The 21,520-nt window shown below is 40.4% G+C and overlaps 1 protein-coding gene across 5 annotated transcripts in view; it reads right to left on the reverse strand.

The window, feature by feature from the left end:
* WDR20 (WD repeat domain 20) overlaps positions 1-21,520 on the reverse strand; it is a 78,125-nt gene that overhangs the window by 7,160 nt on the left and 49,445 nt on the right. For 2 of the 5 annotated variants that reach the window (XM_030215421.1, XM_030215422.1), the window contains one exon: positions 10,955-12,235. The exons of 1 other annotated variant lie outside the window; for it this stretch is intronic. In XM_030215421.1, coding sequence (XP_030071281.1) covers positions 10,955-12,235 — 1,281 coding nt within the window. Of the gene's footprint in view, positions 1-10,705; positions 12,236-21,520 lie in introns of those variants that run through there. 2 more of the 5 variants (XR_003943455.1, XM_030215423.1) reach the window with 2 other exon arrangements.

Genomic DNA, 21,520 nt, shown 5'->3' on the forward strand with positions numbered 1-21,520 from the left:
GCCACATATAGTAGCCTGAATGTTGGGTCCCCCCCACTGAAAAGGCCAGGCAGAGCTGCTGCTTCACATACTTTTCAAGAAGCTCCCTAAGGACCAAGCCTCTTTGGACAGGTACAGCAGTCACCTTTGTGACTGCTGTAACCAGTGTTCACCTTCAGAAAGGTCCAACACTTCACCTCCTCAGCAAAGGCAGATAGATGAGCAAGAGACCCTGTGACCATGAGGGGATCACCCAAGGACTCCCACTCCGCCATCAATCAAGCGGATGATGACCTTACGGCGCAAAAAATGCTTTGAGGCTCCAAGGGGCCCACTGCTGGAGACTGAAGTATATAGCCAAGGCCCCCATGACCTTGTCTAAGAGAGACAGCTCCTCAAGACAAAAGGGCAGTCAGACAGGTCTGTGTGCATCCACAACCGGAATCCACGGGGGACTGGGAGCCCAAGAGGACCTCTGAGTCCTCCACTTCCTCCAAAGAACATGGATCCCCCACAATGACCAGATACATTCTTCAGTGCTGAGACCCCTAAAATTGGCCTACCAAGAGCATGAGGGTTAAGTGAAAGGCTAGGATTAGTCCCAAGAGGCGAACTGTTCATCATCGGAGTCAAGCTCTAGAGCCAAAACACCAGCAGGGCCCAGTCAGGGACTCCCTCTACAAAAAGAGACCTGGGGTCAGCAGAAATGAAAACGCCCATCACATGACTAGGGACTTGTCCTCCCAGTCTGAATGAATTGCGAGAGAAGAAAGGATTCTAACTGCCAATGTGTCTTGGCAGGCACAGATGTAAGAGAGAAATCTATCCATTTGAACTGAAGTGGGGAGGGAGGCAACAGCACATGTAAAATGCTTACAGAGAAAAGACAGACTGTATGAGTCCACATTTACACACTATAAAAATAATCCAACATTCCTGATCAGTTACTGGCTCTGAAGGCCATGCAGTGCATGTTGACAGCATGCTCTACCACATGGCAGATGCACACAGACCTGTCTGACTGCTCCGGCCTACCTTGGCCTAGGGATCAAGCAGGGACGTAGCCAGACCTCGGCGGGAGGGGTCCAGAGCCCGAGGTGAGGGAGGGCACTGTTTAGCCACCTCCCCCCCCTGCTGCCACAACTGCAAACTCCCCTCCCCCCCATCAGGTACCTTGTTTGCTGGTGGGGGTCCCCAATCCCCGCCAGCTGAAGAGTCTTCTTTAGCGCCAGTCGACTCCGGCGCCTTCATTGTGTCATCATCTGTTTCTGACGCCTTATGTCCTGCGTGGGGCTACATGCACAGTGCAGGACGTAAGGCATCAGAAACAGATGATCACACAACGAAGGCGCTGGAGTCGACCGGTGCTGAAGACTCTTCAGCTGGCAGGGTTTGGGGACCCCCGCCAACAAACAAGGTACCTGATGCGGCGGCGGGGAGCGTCAAGGCGTAATCTGTGGGGGCCCATGCCCCCACGCAGCTACGCCCTGGGATCAAGCATCTCTGCTGTTCTCAACTCTATCTGGGTGTGAATAGAGGGAAATACCCTACTCAATTCTTTACCATAGCATTAGCCCTTGACAAAGGGCATAAAGCTAGACAGGCCAACTGAATTTTTTGAGGGCATATGTGCTGCTGAAGCGAGCATTTTTGGAAAGCCTGGCAGCTGAAGGGAGAGTCTGTGGGGGGCAGTAAATCCAAACAAGGTGAACAGGCAAGAGGGGTGGGGGTGAGAGGATTAGGGACCTACATCCCTCAAGCAAGGCCCTGCATGACCAAGCGAAAGCCTCAAAATGGCATTAAGAAGTGTGAAATTACCAAGCTCAGAGCTCAACCAAGTATGGTTCTAAGACTGTAACCTTGGAGCGTCTGTTATGCTTCACCATGCTGTGTGGCGGCTATGACGAGCAGAGCAGGGAGCTAGGCCAGGGACCAGAGCTTCTTCAGTACAACCTACCACTTGCTGAAGATAGAGAAAAACACTGGACTGTTCCAGGGCACACCTTGGCTTATGCTAGTGACCGAATTCAGTTTTCTCTACCTCCACCTACTGGTAGGAAGGGATTACACCCGTTGATTCAGAACAGTGGAGCTGAAGCTAAAATATTTTTTTATTGCAGGTCATGCACCAATGTTGTCATTAGTGCATGGTACCTGTATAGCGTTAAAGCATGAGTAAACAGGAGGCGATGAGTACTCATGCGTTAAGTGCTCTTTCATTAACTGCATTATCCAGTTAGCGTGCACTAATTATAATGCATTAGGTGGATAACGCAGGGATGCCCACTCTCTGCCCATGACATGCTCCTCAAAAAAAATATTTTAAAATGGTAATGCATGGGATAACATGGGCAAACTGCAAAACACTTTAATATATTTCTGCAGTAGGTGGGCTCCATTGTTAATATCTGCCTTCTGAAGACAACTCAACATACTAGTCATTTCAAGCCAAAACAGTACCCTATGTTTTCTTAATTTGCAGGTTTCACATCAAGTGTGAAAATAACTAGGGAAAAATTACCTACATTTACAGTTCATTCACAGTTTTATTTAACTACAGTATAAATAGAACAAACTGTGGCAATATAATTTTGTAAATCAAGTATTTAACTGAGGTTTTCTAACATTGACAGCAAAACAGTATAAACAGTGTAAAACATGATTAAGTTATAATTATACCAGAATTAGAATACGGATGTTTTTAAAGTTTGATAGGCACTATTGCAACATTTAACAATCTCATGTTAAAAAGGCTCTTTATGAATATGCTCACCAAGTTATCAAGATATTAGATGAATGTAGAACACTCAACTATTTACTATGAATATGTGTGATCTAATTCTCTTATGATCTTGTATATAAATCACCTAATGTTAAATTATAACCCAGCCAGGCGTACAGTATTAATAAAATATAAGTAGTAAATGCTAAATCTTTCACACATGGATGAGTGATTTAGTTCTAACATGTATGTGAACTAGACAGTTCTCAAACAAAAATGATATTGTAGGGGGATTAGGAGTGGGGGATGGCAGTTGTACAGTCATTTATGTAATATAACCAAGCTACAAAATGTGATGGTTCAAAACTGTTTAAGCATTCGTTTTGAAAATATATTTTCAGAATTATAAGATAATGAAAGCTAATAAAGGCAGCTTATAAGTATGGCTCAAATGACAGGTTTCTATTTCCTATTATAGTTCTCTTAATATTTCTTTCCTGCAAAAATCACTCTTTCCAATTTGATATGAGATCATGTTATGTAAATTATTTTTTCTAATACAAATATGAAAATGAGTTTTATTGTAAAACAAAGGTAATAGAGGGAAATAAAAACCCTTTTTGTACTAATTGCATCACCATTTTGCAATCTTAATACAGTTTTTTTTTTATTTAGAAAAATTACACCATTCTAAAAATATGAATCTACAATTGTTTTAATTTATATATTCACATTGAAATAAAGCATTTATAACAATCATAAGCAACAAATCTATTTAGGTGCTCTATCATTCAGAATTATCACAATTATATTCTGTCCAGCATCCACTGCCATTTCCTTAACATACACACTATTGTTATACAAAATTTAGGAATCGCTTTATTGGAAAAGGTCAAAAGGATTCTCTTTCGCTTTGTGCTCAAAACAAATTATTAATGGATTAAGCCTTCACCACCCTCAAAGCTTTGTTTATTGTACCTTGAGCTTAGTCATAAATTGAAATACATAGTAACCTGTGGAACTTTGTAAGTGTTAAGTGCTTTGAAAATGAGTCTCATGGTGTCCAGAAAAAAAAAAAAACAGGACTCACATTTTTCCAAACCACCTCAAAACAAATGTACTATTATTAAAAAATGACTACTACTGACAACTGTTACTGTAAGATATTGTAAAAACTGGATGATCCCAGTTTTCAACATGACATCATTCAGGAAGTGACCATTAAGATCAGTTTTAGCAAAATGATGTTCAGTGAAGATGATGCCTGCAATTAAAATTTTATGACAAAATAAAGAATATGGCACACAGCGTTTGCTAAGGGATTTTCCTAATAAAAGGTTGAACTAATGTATTTTCAAAGGTCAAACTAAGGGCTAGGTTTACTAAGCGGCACTATGGGTGCATTAGCATTTTTAACATGCGTAAATTGTGTACACGCATTAAACGCTAACGTGCCCATAGAAATGTATAGGCGCGTTAGCGTTTAACGCACCTTAAATTTACAGGCACGTTAAAGTAGTTTGAATATGTTACGGGGTCCATTTTTTTTCTGGACACCGTGTAGTTTCCTAGATAATAAATATTAGCCTAACCTATATTTGCAACCTGTACCTTTTTTTCTTCTTTTTTAAAACTAACAAGGCTTTAGTTAATACATTTATGTAAATCTTCCAAGTATCCTCTTTGATAATTCATTGCCTTCAAGATTTTGAGAAAAAAGGTTTCAGAAAGTATTGCTACCTGCTATGAACAAAACCAGAAATGCAACTGCTTAAATGCAATTTCAACATACAGAATTTGTTATGCACCAATATTATCTAGCATCCTTGATTTGCTCAGGAATATTTCCTGAAATTGACGCGAGAAATCTTTTGAGTTCCAACTCTACGGAATCTGTTCTATGCAAAACAGTACATGAAATGGGACCCTAGCTGTTAAAATAGTAAATATACTGGGTCTTTAATTAATATGTCAAATGAGCTAACTAAACTTTCTCCCAGTCCTAAGATGTTCTATTTTAATATTAGATGTTAATGCTTTCTAACTTTGGGGCCCTTTCACTGAAGGGCATTAAGCCCTAACGCATGCTTAACACAAGAAAACACTGAGTTAAGGCAGTAAGTACTCTTGTGTTAATTTTTTTTTAGCAACGCTTGTGTGCTAATGAAACGATTAGTGCAGGACTTGCAAAACATTTTTTTTTAAAGCCTTCAATACTGCTGCATTGAATCTAGGCTTAGCACGCAGGAAAGTCCCACATTAAGAAACTCTAACGCCCTTAAGCAAAGGGCCCTTTTAATTATGTTAGGGAGATTACACACAGTACTTCATAATTAACCTCCATCTACCAGTTCTAATATTATAATGAAATCAATGTTTTCACTTGTAACTCCTTATTTGCCAAGATATCCTCTGTACAAAATACATGAACTACAGTGAGTTGGGGTATGAATGGATGGACACTGGGGCCTATTTTTGCAGTCTTTACCTAGAAAGATAGTACCCTCTCCCCACAGTGTTCTCTCTGCTCAGATATATATTTAGTACATGGCAAGCTAACAAACCAATTTCATCTTGTAGATTTTCAAAGATTTCTTGCCTTCAGAGAATGAAATGTGTTTGGTTACAATTTGTCTCTTCACTAGGATCCACAGAAACTGAAGTGCTGATTCCTCTCACTAACTGGTGAATAATAAAGACTAATACGAACTGTCCAGAGATAGCAGGAGGCATGACTGCAGATGGCGTGGTGCCCCCATGGAGATGGAAAAATGCTATCAAATTTTATTCTTGTCCATTTTAAAGGGCTTTGAACTATTTTAAAGGTGCTTTCCCATTTAACTTCTGTATCATCCTACTAAAAAAATAAAATAAAATAATACCACTTAACTGGCTGTTTTAAAAATCACAGACGTCTGTATTTTTCAAACTGTTTTTCATTTTCTACACAAACTGATGTTCTAAGTCAGTGGTTCCCAAACCTGGCCCTGGAGGCACCCCAGTCAGGATTTTAGGATACTCACAATGAATGTTCATGAGAGGGATTTGTATGCATTGTCTCCATTGCATGCAAACCTCTCTCATGAATATTCATTGTGGATATCCTGAAAATCTGACTGGCTGGGGTACCTCCAGGATCAGGTTTGGGAACCACTGTTCTAAGTGAAGTATTTAGATACCTCATCACTTGGATGTAGCTCGCTGCAGAATAAAGTGGCCTTAGTGTACCCTTAACATGGTTTTTCCTGCGCGCTAAGGCCATTTTTAATTTCCATTTTTTTTCAATTAATGGCCATGCATTAGTGTTACCTTTAGTGCACAGCCATTAATTTAAACAGAAAAAATTAGCACACGAATATTTACAGACACCTATTTTGTAAGCGGCAAGGGCTCACGTGCTAATCCTGCACTATCAGTTAGTGTCTAATAATGAAGTTACACCCACCACTCTCTGACCCCAGACAAGCTTCTTTCTGCAATAAAATAATATTGTTTATAGCATGTGGTTTGTGAGCACAGACCAGAAAACTACTGAAGGATGCCCGAGTGTGTCCGACGGTAAGCCATTTTAAGATGTGGTAAGTGCGTACTACTGCTTATTGTAGCATAGTAAATAGACCCCTAAATTTACAGTTCCTTACTATATTTTATACATTTTAACTGCCATGTTGATTTGTTCATTTTAACGTACTGAAATTTCATTTAATCAACGAAGCTCAAGATACAAGGAGAAAAAAAACATTAAGAAGCAATTTAAACCATGGTATAGGCAGGTCTTCTTCTGCAAAGTTAGATGGTTTATTAGAAAAGTCCAAATTGAGAAGTCAGAAGGTAATAGGCTTGATCCATGAGGAAAGGAGAGGAAGAAACCATAAAGGTCTTTGACTGCTCCAAATTGATAATTATGAAACATTTCTGTCAATCTTGTAGATACAGGAACATCCTGCCTTACTGTAATGTGATAAGCAAGGTATGTATAAGTCTGAAGAAAAAAAAAAACACTGATGGAAAAGGAAAGACAAAAAGAGTAACGGTGGTTTGGGAACAACAGGATAGGTTCTGCCCATTTTCAGACTTCTACAAGCAAATGTACTAGTGAAAACAAAACTTTAAAAAAAAATCATAAATTAATCATTAGTGCTTTTTAAACTTGGAAATCTTGTACAAACTACAGTATGTTTTGTAAGAATTCTACTGCTCTATAAACAAAGAAAAATGAATATTATACTTCCTCTATAAAATAAACACTCCAAAACAGTCCAGTTCCTAGAAACATTTCTAGTTTATGTTAGGTTCACTGTAAATACAAACAAAATCAAATCAGAGACAAGATTAAAGTCATTCAAAAAAATGTATATGCAAATAAATATGCCCTAAACAATACCCTGCATTTACAAAAGTGCAATATATTAATTTTGCAAAAAATAAAAAAGGAAATTCTTCATGAAGACTACTTACCTGTAATAAAACTTTCCCAAACTGCGGGAAAAAGGGCCTTGCACTGGAAGGGGGGGGGGGGGCTTTTTCCCCCATGCACCAGGGCCCTTTTTACCACAGCGGGCAAAAAAGCCCCCAGCTCAAATGGCCATGTGGTAACAGAACTCCTACCGCATGTCCATGCGACGGGAAGCCTTACCGTCACTCATGTTGGGCTTACTGTCGCTCTGTAGAAGGGCCCCCTAAGTAACTTGGAATTTTTGATACTGCATTTCCAACATCTCAGAAACATTTAAAATTTGATATATTTTGGATCACAATGGCAATTCTACAACTGGGTTCCTCCATTTAGGCTCCCCGAGTGCATGTAGTAGGATCCTGTCTATAACAGAACCTAGGCAATTAGATTCCATTAGCGAATATGAGTGTAACCTGGCATTGGTGTGCCTGTTTAGGTGCCCACAGATATACCAGCATAGAGCTGGCTTGTGCAGGCGCGTAACCGGACACACACAACTTTACAGTACCTTATAAGTTACATGTGTAAATGGGAGCCCTGCCCATGCTCTGCTCCTATGTCCCCACCCCCCTTATACATACGTGCTATATTAAGCAGGTGTTTGTATAATAAATAGTGCTTAGGCACCCTTCTAGTACCAATGTGGATATATGCACACATATGCATGTAAGTGATAGTATTCTCAACATTTATATGTGCAAGGGGCATTATAACTGCAGGCACATGGATTATAGCACTGCCCTTAAGAGAACCTGAATTGTTGTTTACTTTGTCTGCCAATAAAGCATAATATTAAAATGGGAAAAAAAATCCTGAAAACAGAATTTACAGTTGTTTGGATTATATCCAGTGTAAAACCCACAAACTTACTTGTCCACTAACCTTTTAGAGAAAGCTCATGTTGAGTAGAAAACCTCCAAATAAAGTAGGGGCAGAAGGGGCAGATATTTGTTCTACTGTACATGTGGCTTCAATACTGAAATCTGCAACTATTTATATACCTTGCTCTCAAAATATAAAGGCCCAAGAACGGCATTTTCTTTGCATTTACCATTTCATTCAGCAAGTTCACTATTGGGCAATCATTCCTAATTAGTAAGTTATTTAAAAGGCGAAAGATACACAGTATTATTCTGCAATCAACTGCACCAACTCTAGATGTTTACCTGGCTATAAAAAAATGCCAATTTGTATGTTACTGTTTTGGGGTCTTGCCAGGTACTTGTGACCTGGATTGGCCACTGTTGGAAACAGGATGCTGGGCATGATGGACCTTTGGTCTGTCCCAGTATGGCAATACTTCTGTACATGTTGATGGAAAAATTACTTATTAATGGCTCAAAAATATAAGCCTCAAATTAGATACATCAGATACAAACATTTAAACACTGTTTGGGTAAGGGTCAGAATTTGTTTAAATTGAAAATGGCTGCTGATGGAAATTTCCAAAAAGCATTTATCTGGGTAGAAATGGTCCATCTAAAATGTTGTACTGGTGTTTATCTGTTAAAAAGTAGAATTGGAAGTTCTAGTTATAAATTTAGATTACCTTGAAAAGGATTCTTTAGGCTTATTGTTGTGTCAAGGACTCTTTATGCTAAATGGCTCAGCCATGAGATTAAAAACAAAAACCACTCCACATCCCTATCTGCTAAAGACAGTGTCCATTACTAGTGAGAAGACACAAAGGAGGAAAGTGTCATTTAATAAAGCATACTGGCTTATCAGACTCAAAAATCTGGTTAAGGTAAAATACAGATTGTTTGGTTATAAAAATACTGTACACTTACTGGATGAACTTTCTATTACAATACTCTACTTTGAAAGCAGTGCAAGAAAAAGGAAGCTTTGACTATTTGTAGTGAAAGCAAACAACAATTAAAATCCCTCCTTTTTTTTTTGCTCAGGTTTATCTGTCTTTGAAAGCTACTATTTAAGCTTCTCCCATAGTTATTTAATCTAAGCACATCAGAACACTGCTGCAATGATCTTTACCAGAATCCATTTTAAGTATAAAAATATAATACAAATGTCAGCATGAGCCTAGAAAAACAGAGCCAATCATAATTATAAAGGGTCATACATTTATTTCTTAGCAAACAAGAGAAGTAGATCAAGGAATAAAGACCCATAAATGAAGCAACAAAGCTAAGAAAAACTGAGGTAATTTTCTGGAAAAGTCTAGACAGTGCTGCTGTTTTAAATAAATAAAATAAACACTAGGAGAGCAACTGCAAAGTTCTCACAAATGAAATCATAACCTCATAACTCAGGTTGTACTGAAATTCCATATTCAGATTTGTAAAAATGCGATGGCCTGTGAATTTGCATGTTATGTAAAACATATAATCTAAACTCATGATAGTCTATTGCGATATTAGCGCCAATTGATATAATGAAGCAAAGGGATAATCAAAAGCATGCTTTACGAATTGCCATTAAATTTACTCTAAGCCCATAGAGTTAGTGTTTAAACAATGCAGTCCATTTTCCGACATACATTCTTCATAGCCCCCATTTGGAACAAGACAAAACTTGCAACAATTTGTGGATATTACTGAACAGTACAACACATTATTACAAAGATATAAACTGAATTATTCCCTGACTACTGGCCTTCATTCAACCTTTTAGGACCTCTTGAGATGACAGAATGGATGTAAACTTGTATCTCAGCAGCTCATCACCTCTCCCCTTAATAAACTGGATTATATGCAAGTTGCAATGCCTTTTTAGTGCACCAGGTATTACTGTACACAAACCTGTGGAACCACATAGGACTGCTATTTTGTAGGGTATGTCAACAGAAGATGCCATAATCTGAAAAGAACCCAATGTTCTTCAGAATAAATGACTGCTCATACTTCACCCAATAAGAAATAGCAACAGATTTCATATTCATTCCTCCTTCCTGCCTGAGGAGAAACCCCACTGCTTAGTAAGAGGAAAATAGCAATACAGGTTACGCAATTGGCCAAAAAATGCTATATTCACTAACATTTGTGTGAATGTACAATCCAAATGACATGTAATAATTTTGTTTCCTAATGAGGATATATGCGGTGCCTTGCTTCAGTATAAACCGATTACACAGTATACATTTTACTTACCTGTCGCCCCAATGCATGTCTGATGGACATTTACATAGAGAAATTATAAGACAATAAAAATGGATTTGAACAGTTTTATACTGAAGTAATGCAGTGTCAAAGGGCATTATTACTGAACAAAATAAACACCATGTCAGGTGGACTGCTAATAAAAATCAAATTTCTCAAAAAGAAAGAAAGAAAAAAAGATAAGATTGCACAGTGGTATAGTTATTCTAAACTGCAGATATCAAAGCCTCAATATGTCAGTTTTCCTTACAAATAAGTTATATCAACCTTTAGTGGTAAATGCAGTAGGAAAAGGGATACAATTATAAAATTTTGTAGGTTACTCAAATTCATTTATCAATGAATTATAGATAATTTAGCACTGAGAGGTTAATTCAACCCACATAACTGTTTTGAATTTTTAGAATAGATACTCAAGACGTACAGTACCTTTAATTATTCTCTCTTTGGTTGGCACTCATTGCTAAAATATATTCAAGGTACTGCACATAAAAAAAAATTCAAATGATTCCGAAGTAGATGGCATGCAGTATCCAAAAGTATGGCTCAGAGAAAGATTCTCTTTTTACATTGAGCATAAGGAAATGTCACTATAGTCAGCATTCAGTATTTTTTTTCCCAGAAAACTTAGCGATTCAAGTTGTAGTTCTTGATGCAGCATTAAGGATTAAAACTTACCACTTTACCAGGCCTTGCCCATGTGCAAATAAATCCCTCCTGACAAGCAGTGACTATACAGTCTTCAAGAAAAATTAACACAGTCAGTCTTTCATGTGCTATCTTTTTACAGATAAGAGGCTCTAACAAGGGAACGTCTTCCATTCTGGGACAAAGAGGTGTTCCCAAGGTTTTAGCTGGGTCCGTTTTGGTTTTACTAACTAAATTCAGTTTGTCACTGCTCTTACTAGATATATGTCCCATGCTATGGTTTCTTTTGTGATCTTTTTCATGGTGTCTTTCCTTTCGATCATGTAGTGATAGGGTTGCAAATTTGCTAACACCAGAAGCAATGGCACCATCCATGACACTGCTTTTACTGCCAGCATTAGAGACTGCAGAATGTGGAAGGCTGTTTGATCGAGGAAGAGGAGGAGGTACAGAGTTTCCAGGTGTGGTGATGCTGTTTCCATTGCTTCCTGGATTAGGACCACCACTTCCTGCAGGTGGACTTGTGGCATTCATGACATTTGTGTGTGTCCTCGCTCTTGACAGAGGCTGGTGAGGGAAAAGAATATCTTCTGTAAGGTCCCATAAACAAAGCTGTGTGTCCTGCCCTACTGAGCCAAACCTATATGTTACGCTCACTGGACGACTCTCTGTAGAGTTCCTTTTCGATAACCTAGATTGTGTACTGTTTGCTCGATCTCTTCCAAAATGAATTAAATCCTGGAAATCCTCATCACTGCCACTAAATTCCATAGGGTCACACTCTTCTACACTAGTAGTATAGGGGTCAAAGGCTACAACACTGACCCATGATTTATGTCCATGGCCTCTAGCTATTACTCGGCAGTCCACAAAAGACCACACTGTTACCAAGTCATCCTCTCCACCTGTTACAATATATTTCCCGTCTGGACTCCAACATACACATAACAGTCCTCCAAAGTAGCTTTTCATTGTACCATGCAATTCCACTGAATCAAAATTAAATACACGAAGAAAACCATCCTGGTTCACACATGCAAAGAATTTCCCATCTGGGGAAAAGGCAAATTCATTCAGAGCTCCCTCTCCTACTGTCCATTTGAGCAGAGGGTTTCTTGTGGATTTGCTCTTGCAAGTATGGACGGCAAAGCTTTCTCCTTGTTTTAGGAGCTGATAGTGTGGGGCTGTGGTACCACAAGTGTGCTCCACATTATATAAGTACATATTGCCACTGGAATGAGCCACTAGGAAAAGGCTTTCTGAGCCTGGCACCCATTTTACGCAGCTTACTCTGGACTTGTCTATTAGCCTCTGTAAAAAGAAAAAGAAAAATGTTAAAGGTTTACAGTTCAATATTTTGTTAAATTGTCAACTTATTAACACAAAAACAGTCTGGTATATTTTCATGAAGCTCCTGAAATGATAGCACATTATGGGGATCAGAATGAAGTTGAAATCTAACACACAGTGAGTACTATGTTGCCTGTAGAATATGACTCCTAACCTGAAATTACACTGCACATCAAATCAAGACTCCCTTTTTCTACAGTTATTTTTTTAAATGTGTAGCATGCTAAACATTAATACTTTTAAATTCTCTTCTAAAGAAATACAGAATAAAAATTAACACAGAATACATTTCAAGTGTTACTGGATTTTTACATAATCAAACATAATGCCAGTTTTTTAAAAGGGTAAAAACTAGTAGAAGTCTATAAAATAAAATTGGTTAGCAAAATATTTTAATAAAAGAGAAAAAAAGACCTCAGGACTTAAACAGCCTTGGGTCACTTAGGGTTATGTTTACTAAGGCGCGTTAGCGTTTTTAACGAGCTTATAAAGTTAAGGCGTGTTAAACGCTAACGCACCAATACATTCCTATAGGCGCTTTGGGGTTTGACGCACGTTAAAAACACTAACATGCCTACAGTGCGCCTTTGTAAACACAGGCGTTTATGTGGTACTTTCATAATAGCAGCATTTCATTAGGAGTATTGAATGGGACATTTTGAGATAAGTATGAAATTTGAGTTCTAGAAGGTTTTACATGCTAATATGCTTTTAATTCATCATATTGCAATTGATAGTTTTTTTTTAAGATTTTTTAAAATTAAAGTTTTAATCTTGTATTACATACAATACAGAAAAAAAGAGGCAATTATATATTGGGGAAAATACATTTAAATTTATCTTCAAGTCTACATCAAGAGGAAAATTTCAATATACAGAAGAGAGGAAAAAATATAAAAGAAATCTAACTACATCAAATGTTTTGCATTACAGGCCAATAAACCTAAAATCTAATACTCTAACCTCCAGCAGTACAGGATCTAAGAAAACATAATGATTCTCAGTCTATCAGGCACAAACAAGGAAATTTAAGGAAAATGAATCCTCCCACAGCCAAAACTCTAGGATTAAGCCGTAGGAAGGCCTTTCTACAAATTTGAGTTGGTCTGGACACATCTGTGAACAACTGTATTGTTTGAACACAGAACACTAAATTCTTTTTAGGAAAATAAGATTCAAGGATCTTCAACTTATATTCCTTAGATTGCATAACCACTAATAAATGTAGCATGTTTATTTATGATATCCTGAGAGGATTCCAAAAAATGAGAAACACCTAAACTATCCGGTGAATTAACAACATCAAATGCTCCTCCTTCTTTCATCTCCTTAGAGACTCTAGGTAGGTAATATTCATTTACTACTTGAACTAATTCATAATCAACAAGTTACAAAACATCACGTAAATACATTTAAAAAAAGTTCCATTGCAGACAGCCAGTGTGTGACTGGGAAGTTGAGTAACCTCAAATTCCGTGCACACTTGGAATTCTCAAGAGACTCCATCTAAAGATGTATCAAAAGATTATCCTTAGTTACATTGGTTAAAACAGCCTGAGCCATTTTAACCTGAGAATCGGTTTTTAGTAATGTTTATTCAAGAGTCGCTATACGATTCTCATGTTCCACTTACATAGATGAGTCTTCTACTGAGAATTTAGATAACAAATGCAATGTTTTTTTCTATCCAGAATAGAGAAGAGCCAATATCTTTCAAAGTAAGATCTTGTAAAGCTACAGAGTTAACCTTAGAAGAAAAAGAATCAGCTGAAAGTTTTACTGGAACCAGTAATAACTGTTGAGAAACCATTAGGAAAGCGGGAGAAAGCCCTAACAGCTGATAAATCAGCTTCAAGGGCTTTCACTCCTCCAAACTTTGGAAGGCAGCAACTTTTCCTGCACCATCGCAGGCTGGGGAGGTAGGGTACTTATGCCAGGCTTCCAATTTATTTATTTATTGCATTTGTACCCCACCTTTTTGCAGGCTCAATGTGGCTTACAGAGTAGGGTTATGCTAAGGTCAGTACAAGATTAAAATACAGTTGATCAAGGGCTGAGGTAAACAAGGAGTTAGCTAAAGTCAGTACATGATTAAAAGATAGTTGATCATGAGCTGAGGTAAACAAGGCGTTAGATGGACAGATGTTGGGTGGGATGTGAGGTGTTTTAGGTGTGCTTGGGTGGTTTGGGGGATGATTTGTATCATTGAGGGTGACTTTTGTAAGCTTTGTTAAAGAGGTGTGTTTTCAGAGCTTTGCGGAAGCTGGTTAGATTGTTCATGGTTTTCAGGGCCTTGGGTAGCGCATTCCAAGACTGTGTGCTTTTGTATGCAAAGGTTGTAGCATAAGCCTGTTTGTATTTCACTCCTTTGCAGCTGGGGAAATTCAGATTGAGGAATTTGCTGGCTGATCTTTTGGCGTTTCTGGGCGGTAGGTCCACTAGGTTTAGCATGTATAGTGGGGCGTCTGCATGAATGATTTTGTGCACGGTTGTGCAGATCTTGAATTCAATGCGTTCCTTGAGCGGAAGCCAATGTAGTTTCTCTCTTAGGGGCTTCGCACTTTCAAATTTAGGCTTTCCAAAGATGAGTCTGGCTGCCGTGCTTTGGGTTGTTTGAAGTTTTTTAATGGTCTGTTCTTTACAGCCTGCGTACAGAGCGTTGCAGTAGCCCAGGTGGCTTATTACTAGCGACTGAACCAGGGTGCGAAAGGCGTTTCTTGGGAAAAAAGGTTTAATTCTTTTGAGTTTCCACATGGATTGGAACATTTTTTTTGTTGTGTTCTTCACGTGGGTATCGAGTGTGAGGTTTCGATCAATGGTGACTCCAAGAATTTTCAGGTTTTCTGAGATAGGAAGTGTGCAGTGAGGTGTGGTTATGGTGGAGTAGTTTGTGTTGTATTGGGAGGTGAGAACTAGGCATTGGGTTTTTTCTTTTTTTTTATTTATCTTTATTAACATCAATACAATACATGCGTTCAGTATGCCAGACATTGTACTTTCCTCTATTATATCGAGAGTCTATTACAAGTGTCCGTTCAATGGAACGCTAGTGCACTAGCACAGCACAATTGCATCAACATTTTTCATTTTTTCCCCCCCGTACTATTAATACCCCTCTTCTGCCCCTTAAGAAACTCTTCATTCAGAAAGAAAAAGGATTCACACCCTTCTCAGACAGCCAACTTATACACATCCCTTACCTATCCCCATCCCTTCCCCCCTCCCCCTTATGGTACCTGTAAGTAAGACATATGTTTGAAAGAACCTTAGTTCCTTGCGAGCTCCTTGAGCCGTTGCCACAACATTGCATATTGTCTGCCTTCCACATTTGCAGATTTCCTATACAATGAAATCTCATAGTGTGCTATCTCTTGTACTTTTACCAACCAACATGCATACGAAGCCGGGACCTCACTTGTCCAAACCTGCAGAATGGTCCTCTTGACCGCCAGTACTGACATGTACAAGAATCTCCTCTGCGGCTGAGACAAGCCTTGTGCAATTAATTCTGATTGATCCCCCAGCATCAGTGCTTTATATGACCACTCCACCGTTAACTGTAACACCCTGTTGAGCAGTGCAAACACTTCATTCCATATCAATTTAGGACATTCCAAGAAAGTATGTAGGAAAGTGCCAGTTCCCGACTTACACTTAATACATCTGTCTGAGTCCCACATGTTCATTTTTTTCCCCTTCTCACGAGTAATATATGCCCTGTGTAGCAGTTTAAATTGGGTTTCTTGCCAGTCTGCCGATTTTACCATTTCAAATAGTGTCACATACATCATGTTAAACTGTGGCTGTGAGTAATCTGTTCCTAATTCTTCATTCCATCGGGTAGCAGCCCCCACCGCTCCACCCTCTGGAATGACCATTTTCACCAACTTATACCAATTGGATAGCCGGTTGCCCGCTACTGGCATCCGCAGCATCAACTCATCCAGGCTACCATAAGTCCAAGACTCCCCATATTTCGCTTTCATCTGTAACCAATAGTGCCTGGCTTGCATGTATTGTATCATATGAGTGTTGGGGATCTGCCATGTGTCTTTCACCTGTGCAAATGACAACGTTATCCCCCCCTGCAGGGACCAAATCTCCTAAAGTCACACACCCTTTCCTTGCACATGTCTTGAAGTATGAGGGGCCCACCCCCGCGGGAAAATCTACCAGTCCCACCAGTCTCAGTAAGGGTGATGCATACGGACTCCGTGCCTGTCTGCTCCTCCACCACTTCCAAGCCATTCTCAATGGTTGAAGAAAACTATACTGCCTGTTTAACTTTGTGCCCAACCCCGGAGGTGTATGTAGTAGGTTTATAAACGTATACGGAGAGCACCAACCCTCCCACCATTGAGACGGTGTAAATTTCGACTGCCCTATTATGCCCTCATAGATCAGTCTCATTAGCGCAGCCACATTATATAGTCGGAGATCTGGCAACTTAATGCCACCCTTCTCCCTATTAAGTATTAACGTTTGATGTGCTACTCGGGAACCCTTTTGCCTCCATATAAACGATCTAATTATAGACCGGAATACTCTTTCATCTTGCCGTTTTATCCAAATTGGCATGGCCTGTAACGGGTATAGGAGCTTTGGCAGCAATACCATCTTAAACCATTGCTACTCTACCAAATAGTGACAATGGTAAGTCTTTCCACCGAAGACATGATTGTCTTATTTTATCTATTTGGTCTAGAATATTTCGTTTATACATCACAACTGGATTAGTACTCAGGTGTATGCCCAGATAACGCATTGACTGCTGCACTGGTGGGATTGGCAGTTTCCCAAACCTTGAATTTTCTTTGCTACCTGCTAGGGGGAGTAGTTCAGATTTATCACAGTTGACTCGTAAGCCAGAGATTCCCCCAAACTCCTTTACCAGTACTAGTGCCTTCTCCAGGTGGGTGAAGGCATCCGCCAAATAAAGTAGTATATCATCCGCAAGTAGGTTAATGCGGGTCTCTCGCCCCCCCACCTGGAGACCCTTGAGCTGGTCACTCTGTCGTATTTTTATAGCTAATGGTTCAATTGCTAGGAGGAACAAGAGTGGGGACAGCGGACATCCCTGTCTCGTTCCTCTTTGTAGATCAAAACTTTCTGTCAGTGTATTGTTAATCAGCAGTCTAGCCTTTGGCTTGGTATAGAGAACCCGGACCCAATCAGTAAATCTTCCCTGTATGCCGTACTGTTCCATCACCCAAAACAAGTACTTCCAGGAAATACTGTCAAAGGCTTTTTCCATGTCTAATCCCGCTATAGCCTCCTTCCCCCCTTTCCCTCTATAGATATGTATGGCCGCCAGAGCTCTGGTTAGGTTCATCGAGGCATACCTCCCTGGGACAAAGCCCGCCTGGTCTTCATGTATTACTTGAGGGAGGTATATGTTCATTCTCCTGGCTAGGATAGCTGCTAAGATTTTAGTATCTTGGTTCAGTAGCGAGATCGGCCTGTATGATCCTACTTGCTCTGGATCTTTCCCTGGTTTTGGTAACAATATAATGTGTGCTAAATTAGAATGCTCACCAACCCCCTCCCGTTTGAGGCTATTATACATGTCAACCAGTGGGCTAGCTATATCCTCTGATAATAGTTTGTAAAATTCTGGTCCATATCCATCTGGTCCCGGTGCTTTAGTGGGCTTTAATACCTTGATGCCCTGTCTGACCTCCTGTAAAGTTATGGATGTACTCAGCCCTTGGATTTGGTCTGTGGTGAATTTTGGTATAGACAGATCCTTAAAGAAGGCATCTCTCTGTGCATAGTCCATCTCCCTCTCTTCATACAAAGATTGGTACTATTTAACAAATTGTTGTTGTATTTGGGCCTCCTGCCGGTAACTATGGCCAGAGCTATCTCTGATTGATGTAACCATCTTGTCTCTTTTTATAAGGTCGTACCAAGTTAGCCATAAGCCTTCCAGCTTTATTCCCCCATTTAAACAATTTAAATCTTTGGAAGTATATGTCCCATTCAGCCCTGGAATTGAGCAGTTGGTCAATTTGTCTACGTAGCTCCAACATGCGCATTTTTACCGTTTTATCTAAGCTGCTTACATGTTGTTGCCGCACCCTCTGGTACTCTAGGGATAATTGTAACAATTCAGCCTCCGTTCTTTTCTTCTTGCTGGCTGTATACGCCAAAATATAGCCCCTTAACACTACTTTGGCTGCCTCCCAGTATATAACTGGGTTCACTTCTGGCGTCTTATTATACCTCTGATAATCTGCCCATTTCTCTCTTAAAAAAGATCTGAAGTCATTATCATAATACAACGAAGGTGAGAACCTCCACACCTTCTCTGTTGTGCTCGCTGTGTACGATATAGTTAGAGTTATGGCCGAGTGATCAGACAGGGTATTATCCACTATATGCGCCGCTATATGCGAAATGAGAAAGTAATCTATTCTAGAGTACATGTTATGGGGGGCAGAATAAAATGTGTAATCTGTATCGTGTGGATGTAATAGTCTCCAGATGTCCACTGTCCCCAACTGGTTTAGCAAAAAATTAATTCCCTTGCTCTCCATCCCTTTACTTCTCTTTTTGGCTGGTTTACAATCGATAGTTGGATCTGCATATGTATTTAGGTCTCCTCCCAGAACCAATTGATATTCAGGATGTGCGCCCATATTTGCCACTATATCAGAAAACAATTTGTGGTGATAAACATTAGGACCATAGATATTACAGAGACCTATCTTTCTACCCCACAATTCTCCCAGAACTATAACAAATCTTCCTTCCTTATCAAGTAACGTTTTATGAATATTTAAGGGAAGCTTTTTGTGTATGAGTATGGCTACCCCTCTTTTCCTGCTATTAAATGATGAGTAAATTACTTCTCCCACCCATCCTCTCTTCAGCTTCACATGTTCAGTATCGGACAAATGTGTCTCCTGCAAATAGGCGATATCCGCCCCCTCTTTGCTCAGCCACGACAATATTTTGGTTCGCTTGACCGGGGAGTGTATTCCATCCACATTAAGAGATAAGCTTTAAGTTAACCATTGCTGTATTTGTCCATCAATATTGAGCATAGATTCCTCTCTTACCAACCAGCAAGCCTCCCAGCCAAGCCTGCCAGTTTCGATTTCCTCCTGTGCAACTGCCCTTTGTGTGTAATTCTGCTGTCCTATCTCATACAGGCCCTCGCCCCCTTGCCCCTCTCCACAGGTACTCCCCCTATCGCTTTTTCCCCTCCCCCTCCTATGTACATAACCTTCCCCCCACCCACCCAGTCTACCCTCCTAACCCACCCTCCCCCCACTTCCCCAAAACCCCATCCCAAATTAACTATCCAACACATCCACCTTCTCCTTCCCCTGACCATACAGCAAGATAACAGAGCTTAACGTCCCACATCCTCCCTGCCCCCTTTTCCCCCTTCCTCTTAGGTGAATAAACTAAAATTAAACAATCCAGTCCCAAAGAACATACAATCTGGGAAATCATCTGGTGCCTCAGCATGCCCATGTATCTTGACTTCTTCCGCTGCTGTTCCTCGCTCTCCTTCACAGCCTCTCTCCCGTCACAGTGCTTCCATCCGACATTCCTTTGCTCTCTGGAACTCAGTTTATGGTTGTAACTTTGATAGCCTTGTACTCGCAAATTGTATCTGTTTTTATAATCCTCCGAACGCTGTGGTTACTGCAGTCTTTTAGGGCTCTCCCTCAGGTCTTCCCTGTTAAAGTTGTCCAGGAAAGCCCTGGCCTCCGCTACTTCCGAGAACAGCAATGATTTTCCTCCATGCCACACTTTCAATTTGGCCGGATACAATAGCGAGAATCTGAGTCCTTTTCTATGCAGTAAAGTGCAGGTGGGGGCCATGGCACGCCTTAGCTGCGCCACCGCGGCAGAGTAGTCTACTACTACTACTACTATTTAGCATTTCTATAGCGCTACAAGGCATACGCAGCGCTGTACAAACAATAGCAATATTTTATGACCATCGTACTCTATGGGCTCTCACCTGAAACGGCTGGATTTGAGCAACAGCTCTTTTTCCCTCCAATTTAGGTAATGCACTATAGCTGTGCGGGGCTTGCTATCCCCCTCTCTTCGGGCCCCGATGCGGTGTGCGCGGTCACACTGCCATGTGCTTGCGTCTCCCTCAAGGCCCAGCTGTGATGGCAGCCATGAATAAAAAAATTTGTAAAGTTCTTTATCCTGCACAGTCTCTGGTAGTCCTATAACCCGCAGGTTATTACGCCGGTTTCCGTTTTCTTGCTCTTCTACTCTCTCTTTTAAGGCTGCTGCTTCTTTTTGGAGTTCTGAGATTTGTGCCACCATTCCATGCGTTGTTTCTTCCTGCGCTAGCACTCGTTGCTCTACTTCTTCGAGTCTGCGCGTCTGCGAGTCAAACTTCTCATTTATTTCTTCTACCGCTGATTGAATTTTATTCAATCTATCTTCCAGCGCCGCGGTTACCGTCAGTGATACCTCTCGTGCCCAGTCTCCCGCCATTTTTTCACTTACATTCGGGGATTCTGGGGCCGGCGCCATCTTGCTTGCCTTCATCGCTGGAGCGTTTTTGTTCTTCAAGCCTCCCTGGTTCCTTGTGGGCATACCTTCTGCCCTCGGGCTCCGTTTTCAATTTTGCTGCTTTCTCACAGCTCACCAACCCTGCGCGAGACTGTAAGGTGTTCCGGGGTGATTTCTAAACTGTTGATAAAGCTGATTTTTGCAGGGATTCTGAGGAGCTCTCTGCTCTCGCTGCCGATCAGGAAGCAGGCATCACGTGACCCCGCATTGGGTTTTTTCTGCATTGAGCTTTAACCGGATTGAGTCCGCCCATGAGAGCGTGATCTGGAAGCTCTGGCTGATCTTGTTGTTATTTCGTTTAAGTCACTCTTAAACGGGATGTAGATTGTGACGTCGTCAGCATATATGTATGGGTTAAGGTTTTGACTGGCCAAGAGTTTGGCTAGTGGTATCATCATTAGGTTGAAGATTGTGGGTGAATGGGGGGAACCTTGAGGTACTCCACATTCCGGTGTCCAAGGCGGTGATCTGGCAGTCTTCGTTATAACTTGGTTGGATCTAGTGGTGAGGAATCCTTTGAACCATTTGAGAACTGGGCCTCCGATTCCGAAGTATTCTAGTATGTGTATTACTATTCCATGATCCACCATGTCGAAGGCACTGGACATGTCAAATTGTAGTATGAGTAAGTTCTTGTCAGTTGCAATTGTTTTTTTGAAGGAGTTCGTTGCAGACACAAGTACGGTTTCGGTG

The sequence above is a fragment of the Microcaecilia unicolor genome, chromosome 9 (assembly GCF_901765095.1).
Source record: "Microcaecilia unicolor chromosome 9, aMicUni1.1, whole genome shotgun sequence".
In the NCBI taxonomy this organism is placed as follows: Eukaryota; Metazoa; Chordata; class Amphibia; order Gymnophiona; family Siphonopidae; genus Microcaecilia; species Microcaecilia unicolor.